This window comes from Neopelma chrysocephalum, unplaced genomic scaffold (assembly GCF_003984885.1).
Source record: "Neopelma chrysocephalum unplaced genomic scaffold, ASM398488v2 Primary Assembly neopelma1_67, whole genome shotgun sequence".
Taxonomy (NCBI): Eukaryota; Metazoa; Chordata; class Aves; order Passeriformes; family Pipridae; genus Neopelma; species Neopelma chrysocephalum.
Genome location: NW_020897726.1, coordinates 7,335,728 through 7,350,369, shown reverse-complemented (window position 1 = coordinate 7,350,369; position 14,642 = coordinate 7,335,728). Strand labels below are relative to the sequence as shown.

At 34.7% G+C, this 14,642-nt stretch overlaps 1 protein-coding gene across 8 annotated transcripts in view; it reads left to right on the top strand.

The window, feature by feature from the left end:
- Positions 1-14,642, top strand: part of DGKB (diacylglycerol kinase beta) — a 394,620-nt gene that overhangs the window by 147,674 nt on the left and 232,304 nt on the right. For all 8 annotated transcript variants that reach the window (XM_027684707.1, XM_027684708.1, XM_027684709.1 and 5 more), the window contains 4 exons: positions 7,183-7,300; positions 9,936-10,024; positions 10,105-10,221; positions 14,308-14,406. In XM_027684707.1, the coding sequence (XP_027540508.1) occupies positions 7,183-7,300; positions 9,936-10,024; positions 10,105-10,221; positions 14,308-14,406 (423 nt within the window). The remainder of the gene's footprint in view (positions 1-7,182; positions 7,301-9,935; positions 10,025-10,104; positions 10,222-14,307; positions 14,407-14,642) is intronic.

Below are 14,642 nucleotides of genomic sequence, written 5' to 3'. Positions count from 1 at the left end.
AACCTCCTGGCTTATGATGCTTAGACATGTCCAGGTGCTTGTCACATGTTGAAAAAGAGAGAAAAAAACCCCCAACAAAACCAACAAAACCACACAAAATCAACAAAACAAAACCAAGCAAACAACACCCCAGACCAAAAGAAAAAATGGTCAAGAAACCAAAACCCACCAAACAATTCTGCCACCTTCTTTTACCTTTAGTTGAGTATGATTTGGTTCTCTGCTGAACTCAGCAATGACAAAATTTTAAATCCAAGAGATCAATTCCAGAGCTTGTCTAGTATGATAGTGACAAAGAATTGTCACTGTAGTTTATTTAATAAATTATGATACCAGTGAAATGTTTAATTTGTTTTGGGTTGGGGTCCATTAACACTGTAATATACTTAACTCTTGTACAGGGCTTGTACGAATGATACAAAATTCTCAGCTGGTGCAATTTGTTATGCTAATATCAGTGAAGCTATGATAATTTATTTCAGCTGCAGATTGTCATAGTACCTTCAGCTACATTGTTTCTACTTAATCCTTGATTTCCTTTAATAGCTATACAGAAAGGTCAGGTATCATAAAAGTTCTATATTACATTTAAAGCCTTTCAATCAGTTTTTATTACATAATGTATCAGGTGATTTAGTTACAATAATTGAAAAAAAAGGATCATTTAAGTGAAGTATGGAACTGTATTATACAAAAATATAAGAATAAACAACTTAGTGTTTATGAACAGCAGTGTTGAGATAGCCTAATCTCTCACAGGTTTGTGGTCTTTGCCCTCTGACCACAGCAGTCATCCCAATATATATATAAGGATAATATTAGGTTGTTACTACAAGTATTTGCTAGCCACCTGTTAGCAAGTCAAAGGAGTAACAAGGAAATTTACCTGATTTCCCTTCTGTGCACGCACTCTCTCTTTCTCTCTCTCTTTCTTTCTTCCTTCCCCCCGCCTTTTTTCTAGACTTCCATGACATTTCCCGTGCCCTTTCAAATTTCTTTGAGATTACTAAACTAATTTCTAAGTTGCTGGCACAGTTTAGAGTCAGGGAGATAAAGGGACAAAGACCATAGAAAGGTCTCATTTCCCTAGGAAATCAGCCTAAATATCCAGTTTGCGTTATCCTTCTGGGTTTTATGCTCTATTTCCTCTTAAGATTTGATTTTGAATTTGCTATGAAGGTAAAATTTATAAATACTGAGTTTTATCTCTGAAAATGTTGCAGAATAGAAACAATGTATTTGAATTGTGGTGCTTTACAAGGCAATTGATCTGCTAAACAAAACAATTTGGGTGCAAGATAAGGAATTTAAATAAGAACTTAATTATTCTTTTTCTATAGGGGTTCTGTGGTACACATACTTTTTGTCAATTTGTTTTAGAAGAAAAGACCTTGAGATTGTTTACACGTATAATCCATTTGTACTTGGATGACTATCCTTTCTCCAATTAGAAGTGTCTGAATGTATTCTGTGCAAAACCTACTGAAACCTTTGTTGTTGAGACCAATAATTCTTTATCTGATGTTTAGTTGTTCCAGTTTTGTGGATTTTTTTCATGCAATTCTCTCATGTAAAATGGGAATTTCTTGAATAAAAAGAAAATGTTAACTGTAGAGGAAATACTTATCTGTGTGGTGTAATTTTTAATAATAAGTGTACGAGGTAGAGTTTTTTGCTGAGTGTTACACTTCATTCTGCAATTTTCACAATCCTCACCAACTTTCCAAATTTAATTTTGCATCTTAAGGGAATAGTTTGTCTCCCATCCAAGCACAAGTTGGACAGAGATATCCCTGCAGTACTCCTGATTGGTAATTACACTTTTGGGAAGTGGCCTGTTGCACACTAGTGACCACTAGGCTACTTATTCTACTTGTCTACAGTAGAAACCTTCAGTTTCTGACCTTTTTATTTCATTCTGCATTAATTTTAGATTAACATTGTAAGTGAAGGTGGAGAGTTACCCTATTGACTCTCCTAGCATTGCTTAAAATTTCCGTTGTAATCTGAGCACAAAAAGCCTCTCAATTACAGGTTTGGTCAGCCATTTGCATTGTACTCTGCTTTTTGGGAGGAGTTCCTTACTTGTACCATATTATTCCACCCTGTTACGATAAAAGAACTTGGTTTCTCTTGTAAGGTAATTCCATGCAAGATATTTTGGTCCCACTTCTCCTGTAACTACCACTTCTGTCAGTGATTGTACAAAACGTAGGTATAAAATGCAAGTTTCTAAGTGCTAGAGTTTAAAGAAATCTCATGTTTTAGGTAATGTTTTTGTTTCCTCTCCACTGGCCACTAGATGTCATGGTTGCACTGTACCTGGTACTGTACAGTTGCTGAAAAGCTGCTTTAAGGTGAGAGAGAAATTTAACACCAGCAAATGCTTCATAAAGTTATCAATAATCTGTAATCAGGCCAATAAGCCTTTCTTTTAAGTCACCAATTGTAATTTTCAACCCAGTTCACCTTTTAAATCAAGGTAAATTTCAATGTGACCAATGTTTTTGTTTTATTGTGACTATGCTTCAATTAAATAACAAGAAAATACTCCTACAATTTTATTTTGGATCCTCGAGCAGCAAATATTATGTGATTTCACTCAAATAATTTAAAAAGCAAATTTTGAAATTTTTTTTGATTAAATATGGGATGGAATACTCTAGCATGAGGGCACACTTGGGAAATACTGCTTCTTACGTCGATATTACATTATTATTGTCTTACTACTTGAGCTCCACATATGTGAAAGTGGAACCAAACTGGAGATGTGCAAATATTTGCAAGTCTAGAGTTGTATCTGTTGTATTGTGAGTAGTCCCTCCTAGGCTGGGCAGACTGCTGGGCAGTTTCATAGACTTCTGTTTTGTTCAGTGAGGAAAGAAGGTGATATGGCCTTTTGTTGTCCTGAGAGGCATTTCTCTAAGTCCTGTCTGAAGTACAGCAGGTAACTTTTCTAAAAGGCTGAAGTGCCGATGCACCATATGCTATTTCCATACGTACAGAGGGTAAACGCAAGCCCCTGCTAGAAGCTGTAGCTTGCCCGATTTGTGCCAGCTCCTTCCCAGCTGGAAGCAGACTCCCCCGAAGTGATAAGGCGAGCTGTTTTACCGGTGTCATTTCACAGCATCGCCAGCAGAGACCGCGATGTTAATGCTTTGTGAGACTTTGGCAGCGGGAGCTGCTAAAAAAGTGCTCGTCTCTTTTCTTGACGGCGCTGCTGACTTTTATGCTGTGCTAGCTCCCACTTGCTTGCAGGAAGTTTGCAAATGCCTTTTCTTACTACAGTCACCCTTTTCCTTTTGTCTTTAGTTTGATAGAAGCCCAGGAAAAGCCAGGAGTAACTACTGTGTATAAGGTGTAAAATAGATGGTATTTCATGCAGGTATACAAATTTACTTTTATTTACAATTTAATTTCTGCAGCATTAGAGTCTCTTCAAATGAGAGGTGGGGTCGGGGAAACTTCATGCTTTGGCTTTTTATGAAGCTTTTTAAAACAATTTTCCCTCTAGTGGGAAAATTTTATTTCTGGATGAGTGCGTGGATGAAGGCTGTGGAAGTTTTTTGTTTGGTTTGCTTTCTCCAACACACATGCACAATACATCTCAGAAATTAGAAGTGAGGAGCCCTCCCAAATAGGATATCCCTCGAATGAGATTACTCCCTCTCCAGCTGAACCAGAAGAGACTTAAAACCCCCTCTTCCCAAAACAAATTGAATGAAATGAAACCTGATATTAATTCTTTGCTGAAAACAGTATAGAACATAACTGCATTTGTAATAAAAGGAGATGCTGCATAGTTTAATGGACACTCTTCTCACCTTCCCACTGGCTGAACAGTACCCAAAGATCAGTCGCAAAATTGTCTTGAACAAGTCATGTAAATAAATTTAAATATGTTTTTAAAATAAACGGAAGCAAAATAACAGGCAGAGAAAGAATAACAGCTACTCAATAAGATCCTTCTCATTTGGATGCTTGTTACTGACTTCTCAAAGAAAAGACTGAGCACGCTGGTATTACAGACACACTGTAGCTGTTTAAAGACGACGTGTTTGCTAGGATCAAAATTTATAAATAATTTCATTACCTTTTTTAAGTCTCAAAATCTTGAATTTTGTGCTTGAAACCTGAAGATCACTTTGGCTGCCTTTATCTACAAATATTTAAAAAGCTGAAATAAGTTAATATTAAACCAGATTAGGGATGTGTAGCTGAATTCTGTGACAGCATAAAATTTTCCACTAATTCTAAGGCTGGCTCTTTTATGGTTGACTTGCTTTTTAAGGTCAGGTCGTTTCAGCAGTCAAATCCATGGTAGAAGGGTCAGGACCATAAGTTAAGAGAACTGTTGTTAACAAAATAAATGTTACTATTGTCATTATGTGTTAAAGTCTGCGTTTGACATATGGAGGCTTGATTTTCAGTGATGTGTATAATGAAGTGAGGAAGAGATTTTTACTGTACCTGCCCTGCTCTGAGTTCTTCTCAATGTCTATTTGTTTTTAAACTCTTCCTCAGGATATGGATGCAAAATGAGTTAATGTCAGTAAATGCACTGATGTGTCAGAATTGTGGATTTTATTCATACTTAAAGACTTGCATTGAAGGGGCTTTATTTCGTATTATGTCTTTTTTTTCCTTGGCAGTGTTTTAAAAAGTTATGTGCATGCATAATCATACGCAGCACTTTATTGCTTATTTTTGGCAGCACACAAGAGCAAAAATTTAATTTTCTCTTTTCCAAAAGTGCATTGTGTTTATGTAATGGATTTGCATGAGTTGCAGTCTGTAACACAGCTAAGTGTTTTAATTGGCAGAACACCCACATCAAGACTTGTTTGTTTTTCTGATAAGGAAAATGCCAGCTAAGTTAGACCATATGTTCTGTTCAAATAAGAAGTAGCATATTCATATGTAATGGTCATTCTTTAAAAATAAAATTAAAATGAAAAAGTAACACAAAACTAATGTAGAAGAGGGGCAAGTTTATAAATAAGTATGAATTTCTCTTAATTTTCACAAACAGCAAGTATTTTGCTAAGGAAAGCTGGTCAGCTCACATTTTAAGTGCTTGTGGTTTGTGACTGTATCTGTTGATGACCTGAGTGATGTTAAAATCAAAGTGTACGTTGTTTGCTGTTATTTCTCAGAAGGATTTAGATTGTCTTTATTGTCTATTTAAAGAAGACTTGACACTCACAACCCATATTATAGCTTAACCATACTTTAAAAATGTGTGGAATATGGTAGTAAGATGGGAAGAAAAATAGAAGTTACAGAGCTCCATGTAATGAAATACATCCTCTTCAGCTGCCAGTCATGAAGGAGCTTGACAGGCTTCTAGTGCTTCACAGCTGCAGAATCTATTTCTGCTTCTTCAGGGGAAATTGGAAAACTTCCACACTCTTTGCCAGCCTGAGAATCCCACATTAGGCATCTGCTGTGCTTTTTCTGCAGAAAGGGGACCCTGACATTGCCCAGCTGTCAGAGATGGCATTTGAACTCCTGCTGATAATATTGGGAGAGCTCCACTTAGGCTCTGATCCTGATATCTCACTAGAGAAAAAAAGTATTTCAACTGACTTCAGTTCCTTTTGTTTCTAGGTAATTTGCAGGAAATATTCAAAGTGGTGTTCTGACTTAAACCTAGCTCTGAACCAAACATTCTTAATTTCTTAGAGTGCTGATTTTCCTTCAGGATTTATTTTCTTTTTGCCCACAAGGATGAAGAAGTCTTCATCATACTTGACTTGTTGTAACAGCTAACTTCTAGAACAGAACAATACTGATTTTAAGGACGTAACTTGTATAGTATATGCTAATATAGGACAAAACTGAATTTTTATTAAAATTTATGCCCACTGACTTACATTGACTGTCCTTATCAGTGAAAACCGTCATACGATTGAAAATCTAGTCAAAAATATTGTCTATACATGATGACAAGTAATAGTAGTAGTAGTTGGATGTGAGAAATCAGAAACTGGAGAAGAACCAGCTGTTGATGTGGTTTCTGAGAAACAGAAATTGGTGTGACTCCCTTTAGCTATGTGACGATTTCTTTTTGGTAATGACATGACCAAAAGACTATAGAGCTTCAGCAATACACAATGAAGCATCAAACTACTGCATCCCCTTTCCAGCTGATAGACAGTAACTGCTGTTATTCCACTGGATGTTATATTTGTTAAAACATAAATAAAAATTTAAAAAAATCTCATGATATTGCATTAGATTATTTTTTTAAAAAATCAAAACCTCTGATGATTACAAAAAGCAAAAGCCTCATGGCCAGACTTGCCAAGAAGCCAGGAATTTAGAGAATTAATTTAACATCTGTATGAAGTGCAAATCATTTTTTAAACCATCAAATAACAGCGAGATATCAGAATGATTCCATTAAGAAGGAAGAGGAGAATCATGCAACAGAAAGCTTACTTTCATAAACATAAATGATGTGATAATATTTTAGTGGTTCGCATAGGTTACGATGGGCCCCTAAGTTGTTAGAGCCGATCAGTTGATCAATTTATTCATGCAAGATTTGAGTATTGTGCTACAGCTGACTGAAAAATGTGGGCTTAAAACTAAGGAATTCTATTTCTGGAGAAGAGGTCCAAAATGTAAATCTCACCCTTAAATAGGTGAGTTTTGATAGATTATTGGCTGTATAGGGTAACATAAATTAAAGGTGGCAATAGTTATTGTGGTGTGGTTAGTTTTCCTGCTTCACAAATGTTGGTATACGTTCCTAATTCTAGGAGTCATTGAGAATATCTGTGCAGTTTAAAAAAACCCTTTCAATTGTTTGTTTTGGCGAGTTTTATCTTCTAACCTGCAGCACCTTTATTTTTAGGATTAGTCTAGAATAAATTTTATTTTTAATACTAGTTGTAATAATGCTTAGATATCTGGATAGAATTGTTTTTCAGGGGCGACAGCAGCCTGATGGTTTTTTTTGAAACACATGGATGTCCATGAACTTCTGAAGAATTTTTTTGTTATATCATTGCCTGTGTATTTAGAATGACTATGCTGTGATCTGGTGCAGAATATTAAAATGAAGTAACAGCTTGTCTTTTACGTTCTTGAGTCAATCTCCAATTTTTATTGGCACTTATATACTTCATTGTTTATTTTATTAAGTGAAATCTGTTTCTTTTATGTCCTGTGCAGAATGTGAAAGATGATGGGCAGCATGTATGGAGATTGAAACACTTTAACAAGCCTGCCTACTGTAATCTTTGTTTGAATATGCTAATCGGAGTAGGCAAGCAAGGTCTCTGCTGTTCTTGTGAGTATAAGCATTTCGGTGTCCATGTGTATACATGTCTATTCCTAGAAATGTTGTTCTTGCTGCATAACAAAGAACTCATAGGTTCCCAGTACAAAGCCATTGCTAGCACAGTAGTATCTCCCTCTTGTCTTCTATGCTTGAGCATTCAAGGTTCTTTTTTTAATTTTTCACCTTATTTGGCTTTTAAAGGTGTTGTTTGAGGGAACTTTCTGTTTTATCAGAAACAATTTTAGAGTTTTCACTGTTAGTTCCCTTTGGAGTCTGCCACTCTTTTTTTTTTTTTTTTTAATTCTTGGGGTGTTTTTTATTTTCTATTAGCAAGTATCATGCTTAAGTTTCAGCCCTATAATTTTGTTATTCCTCTTTTTTTCTTGTTAATAATTGTAGATATGCTTTAAGAGGTACATTGACAAACATCTAAGTCCCATGTTTGTTGATTCAAATTTTGCGCAGAATTCTTGTTCTGTTAATTGTGAAGGTCAAAATCCCAGTTTCCCAGAAATCAAATTTCTGTAACAGTTCTAAAGTTTTGTATAGTAACTTGGTTTGTATTCATTAATCTCAATCCACGTATTCACTGATTATATATTTTAAGGTAGAGGACCACAGTAAATCTACTGCATCTAATTTGACCTTCTTTAGACTATTAGGTGTGCTCACTGGCATTCAGTTCCTTGAGTTGTATCTATGTATATCCTAATAATCTGTGTTTGACCAGCTCATAAACTTTATCTTGAGAAACCAAGGCTTTATGAAAGATACCTTGTCTCCATTTGAATGTTTCAAGAGATGGATGATCCATATCTTTCTTTTGTGGTGTGTTCCCATGATTAATCATCTTTTTTTTTAAGACCTATTTTCTGATTTGAATATGTCTTGTAAATGGTTCCAATGACTGGTTCGTCTTATGCCCTGCTCCGTTAGATTAATGAGATCTTTAGTACCCACTGTATTCTTCTCAGGATGGTACCAAGTCACCTTTCATTGTTCTTTTTGGTAAATTAATCAGTTTCTTAGTGTAACTTACTTTCTCCATTTTTGGTAAGAAAGATAGCTCATCACAAATGATCAGGACCTTTCTGCCTGTATATTTCTATTGGTTTAATTTGAGATTAGAAGGAAAGAATGACGGTTTTGAATTGACTGTTTCCTCTGTGGGCCACAGATCTCTTTAAAACATAATTCGGATGTAAATCCTAGTGTGGATTTTCACATCATATAATTTCATGCATGATACTATGAAATGAGAGAGATACATTTTTTAAAATTCAAATAAATAGAAATTGTGTAATTTCAGGTTATTAAATGCTTATGACAGTAACTGGAATATATATATATAAAATTCTGATTTGACTGTTAGATCTTGAAATATTATATTCTTTAATATTCTTTTATGTCAGACTGATGTTTTCTCTGCTGCAGTGTACCTCTTTAGAATGTATTTCTTATTGTTCTTGGCATTTATTTGCTGAGAACAGTGGTCTCAAAGTATCTGAAGGACATCCACATGCTCCTTTCAGTTACTTCATGTAGGAAGAGGCATGAGTCTACTTAAAAAACTATTTCACTATTTCCTTATCTTGCTAAGCTTTTTCTTCAATATATTTTCAAAGCATTGCTATAGATTTCATTATTTGCATTTTAGATTGTGTGGGAGGAAAAAAAAAAAGGGGAACCGTAGGGGGCCTCACCATCCCTCCATGGTCCAATCAACAATGTTACTCCCTGCAGTTTGTCTGATTAATGGCTGCGCCTCCCACTGGGTTTGTGTAATAGGTGCAAGCAAGGTGTTTAGAAGTACTTTGTGCTTAATTGCTCTCGAGGTCAAAAGCGTGAGACACCGTGCAGGGAGAAATTCATTCTCAGTTTTTAATAGTTGACTCCCTTGAATGCAGGCATAAGCTATGGCATTATTTCCTTATCTTGGCACAATTATATCTTTGAAGTCAATAAAGCTTTGCATTGTATTATGATATTTGTATATTTTCCAAATGCAGCTAGTGTGATCTGGTCACTACAGACCTGGTCAACTGTAGCAGTTACCTAAAGGTGATATGGAGGGCTTGGGGAAAAAAAAAAAGGACTTCTCAGGAGTTGGTATTTTGGAAAATAAGAATGAAAGTAGTTAAAGATATGGTGGTTACATGGAATGCATGAAAACAATTGCTCTTTGAAAATGGATTAATCAGCTATTTAAGATTTATAAATCAATAGAAGGAATAACATAAATTAATTGAGTTTTATTTTTGTACTTGCCAGCTGCTCTCATGCCTATAGTTCATAAAATATAGATTTCTTCTTACTAGCAAATGACACCATTTGGCAGTCATCAATTTATCTTTAATATTTTTGTCATTTGGAAATTATTGTGAAAAATTTTTAACGATCTCTGATTTAATTAAGCATTTCCTGTTATGCAATGATAGTGCATTCTTGGATTTCTGACTTGCATAATATTTCCTGTTCTAATTGGCCTTTTGTATTCCATGGAAAAAGCAGTCTAGTTTAAGTTTTCATTGACTGATTGGATTGATTATTCAGAGATGGCATGCTGGTAATGTTATTTGTTTCACAGAAATGTAGTCAGAAACACCATTGCCTCAACATCTATTAATGTGTTTCTTTTTTTCAGTTTGCAAGTATACAGTCCATGAACGCTGTGTCTCAAGAGCTCCCGCATCTTGCATCAAAACATATGTGAAGTCTAAAAAGAATACTGAAGTAAGTTTGGGGTAGCATTAACTTTACCATGTACCTGTTAATTTAGTAACTCTATGTATATTCGTGTTTTTCTTTTGCAGGTAATGCACCATTTCTGGGTAGAAGGCAACTGTCCAACAAAATGTGATAAGTGTCACAAAACTATAAAATGTTACCAAGGCTTGACTGGACTTCACTGTGTTTGGTGTCAGATCACAGTGAGTATACTATAGTAAGACCTTTAGCATGGGTTAGAGAGATAAAAATCATAGAATATCTTTCTATAGCCTAATAATTTGAAAGGTCTCATTCAATTTTGTCATCAGCAATGGCTAATGTGTGTTTAAGGGATGGTATATACAGAATATTCTTAGGACTCCTTAATTGTGGCAAGCCAATACTCTTAAAGGTGTGCTTCACTTCATGACAATATCCAAATGAAAATAATGTATGCCACTCTAAAGAGCAGAATTCCCAATCTACACTACAGAAAGATTACAAAAGCATTTTCAGTACCACGGAAAATCAAGGTCACTGTGACACTAGGGCAAAATCCTAATTTGTGGTGTATTGATGAGCAAATGAAATTGAGGATACCTGGTAGGATACAGTGATTCCAAGTGTTGGGGAACAATAGCAGAGACATGTTGATAATATACGGACCTGTGCACCAAGTCTAATATATACAACTTTTGTGCACTCCTTATTCAGCAGGAACCAATAACTGAAACTAATGACATTCAGGGAACACTGCCCTTAAAAGTGAGATCTTCATGCTAGAAGGAGCAACACCAGTATTTCTGTTTCTAGCCAGGGCAGGATTTAAATCTAAGTGGGGAGAGATCCAGCCTTCTTCACAGGTTTTTGCTGGGTTTGCTGATATCATTACTATTATTGTTATTGTTATGGAACAGCAGTTGTTTGTTCAGTGCTTTAAGTAATAATATGAGACAGGCATTTGTGAATGTTTGTTTTCAACATACAAGTTAGGATGTTTTATGACATATTTTCTTAACACAAGAATACAAAATATGAAACATCATCAAAGAAAATAGATCCAGGATACTTTCAGTGATAAGCTGTTATGATTATTTAAAAACCAATATTTTAGAAGAAAGCAAATATGTAGTCCAGATTGCTGTCAAAATTTGGATAATTTATGTAGAGAACAAAACACCCTATCCAAATTTTTTTGCATGCAGATAATTAAATTTAGGCAATGGCTATATGTGTTTAGCAAGACAAATAAGAGTCTGCTCTCTATATAGAAGTGTTTACATCTGTATAATATGTGTTTGTCATTCAAGAAATACATAGTATGTAAGGCTCTCTCTTAAAGTCAAAGGAAGTTTCAAATTCTGTACCTCCTCAGCAAAAATTATTTTCTCATTATTTTGGGTGAATCTGGACCAGATATGTAAAGGTTTTTTACTCCTTGAAGATGAATGTCAAGATTCAGAGGATTTTCATAAGAACTGGTATTCACTGAAGAAATACTGAAGAATTATTTATAACTGAAATCACTGTAAAGAAAAGGAAGAGGCTAAATACTTTTGAAAATATCCTAAGTGCCTGAGTGCATATTTAAATGCCTAATTGTCTGTCAAAATTCCAATTAAAATGAGTCTGTATTTTTTGACAGCCAAAATTGAAAATATTGGCACTGAGGTTTAAAATTTTGCAATTGTACTTCTATCAGTAATTTAATTTTTTTTCATAAAATTAATGTTTTTTTAAAAAATAACTTTAATAATATTTTTATTTAATTTTTATAGCATCAGATGTAAAATAGACACATAATTGAAGTCTGAGTATTTTTAAATACTTCAAATTACTCCAATTCACTTTGCTTGAAATTCTTTGTATTTGATATATTCTATTACAATAACTTTATTTTCTAATAGAAATAGCTTTATTACATAAAAAAGGTATTCTAAATTTCTATCAGATACATGATTTTTGAATGGATATTCTGAAGTTATATAGTTATCATCACAACCTTCACACTTTTTCAACTCCTTGTACCACACATTTATGGCTTGTAATCTAAGAGGATCCAGCTATTACACAACTAATTCTGAACCTCTTTCATGCATTTTAAGTTTCTGTCCTTACAATTTGATGGGGTCACTTCTACTGTCACATAACTGAATCAAGTCCCAAAATTTAGAGGTGTTTTTCACTAAGAAGGCTTGCTATACTGAGTTCTCAGCCAAACCCCTGAGCCCTCTCCCATACACTCTGTAGTTATCTACCAAGGCCATGTAAATGTTTTTTCCCCTCATTTTGTCTCCAGCAAATACATTTTTTCCTGCTTTGCAGGCTTGTGAGGGATGTAATATTCTACAGGATCTAGATGTGGGGGAAATGAAAACCTGCTAAAACAATTTTTTTTGAGAAGAGATGCATGTTATTTTATTTCTTTGTGCAAAGTGTTATTTTCGTTAAGGCTACATATCTTCTACCAGTTTTGTTATCTACTATGTGCCAATTCTGTTGTCAAAAATCAGCAGAGACTAATAAGAAGATTAAGCTATTTTTTCATAGATAAGTTTGCGTGCCACCGAGTAGCAAAGCTGCTAATTACCACTGAATGTGTGAAGATACTTTTATTTGATGTAATGTGGCCTGGTGTGCATTAATTATGGTACAAGTAGCCTTACCACTTAGGCAGAGGATTAGCATGACAAATGATTTAGATTACAGGGCTACCAAAATACTCTCACAATAAGGCTTTAATGCTCAGAGTAAATCGAAACTTGTTAGACTTTTATTTTCTGTTGCTAAGTAACTGCCTAAAAAGGTAACTTTGCAGAATAAATGAATATGGGCAATGCTAATATTAGGTGCCATTCAGTTCAAAATTCAGAAATGTTATGTCAGCATTAACTGTACCAGATAACTTAATGAAGACCATATTACAAGTAAAGTTTATATACATCAGCAGTTGGTACAATTTTATTGTGATTTTAATAGAGTTCATATGAGTTAATTGTGTAGAGGGAAAATGAATCAGTCATTGGAAAAATGTGATTTACAGATGCAGACATTGAACTACAGATTTTGTAACAGATATTGAACCTGTTGAACTAATGCTGGATGCTACCTGTTATACTACTTAAATCACCTGTTAATAAGATTTTTACTTTACAACTCCTGATATTTATTAGCCTGATTATTTTTCTTTACTTCAAATATACGTATCTCCTCAAAAATAATAAGCAGCATGGGAAACCGATGTTACCTGAAGACCTTAATGCACAGTTTATTAAATCAATGTAGAAATAGAAACACAGAATAATTTAGGTTAGACAAGACCTTAAAGATCATCAAGTCTAAAATAATAAACTTTCACAAAATTTCACAATATTAGGTTTATTTTCTTCTGAGTATCTCTAATGATATTTCAAAGTATAACAATTAAATGTGAATGTTTTGCGTGATCCAAGCACACAACTGTTCCTTTTTACTCTGTGACTGGGTAGTTAGAGACATTTGAATTGAATTAAATTCTAAATTATCAACAAGAACTCTTGATTGCTAATGCAAAGTATTTCAGTAAATTTGTCATTACTTGTTTGCCATTTTATGTTGATGTTAAATACATATTTTTCCCTTCAACCTTTGTAGCAATACAGAAGTAAGCCAATGCTCTTTCAGGCAGCAGATCTGAGAATATTCCTTTCATGTTTTCAGAGTAGAACTCTGGTCATTGCTTTTAAGACAACTGGATGAATGCTAAGAATAAATTAGAAAAAGGGAGAGTAATTCAGGTTCCTCAACAGTGGGTGGACGCCTGAACATTGATTCTATCCAGACCGAAATTTACCCAATGGAGCCTAAAGCTCTTAGATATTCCTATGTTATTCTCTTATATTTGAATGGATGGTGACTATCAGCTTCAGGTAGGAAACAGAGTTACACCAAAGGCTGCCTTGAATTACTTATTAGTAGTAGAGCAGAAGTTCCTGGCTCAGTGCAAGAAGCTCTATTCTGAAATGAAAGTTTTGATCACCAATAACACTATGCTGATGTTACTGTAGTACCATACCACATTCTTATTTTGTGTGCTGATCCTCACATACAATTTCCAAACTGGAAAATAATCCACCATTCTTTGCTTCAATATAAATTCACTGGTTTTGTCAATCCTAGGAGACTTTCCACTGCAATGTGTCTCATTTCCTTCTAGTACTCTTATAATAATTAGGTTAATGAAACTCACCTTGTTCTAGGATGCCCATTTTTTTATACCATAAGTGTAAAAGGTTTAAGTTGAATCTTCATTTTCTGTCTTTCTGTAGTTGCATAACAAGTGCGCTTCACATCTGAAACCTGAATGTGACTGTGGACCTTTGAAGGACCATATTTTACCACCCACGTCAATCTGCCCAGTAGTACTGGTGAGTTGTCCTTATGTGTATTTCAGATGTAATCACTCTCATATGCAGCATTAAAATGATGCTGGGACTGTCTGCCAGGTGTTTGTTACATTCACAGGACTATGTGAACCTTAAACACTGTGTAATCCTGGCTGATGCGTTTAGAGGCATGAGCATGTTTTATCCTCTGCATATTGCATTTTCCTTCATGTGAGAATGAATTTTCTGTAGGGCATATTATAACTGAAGCTGACTCA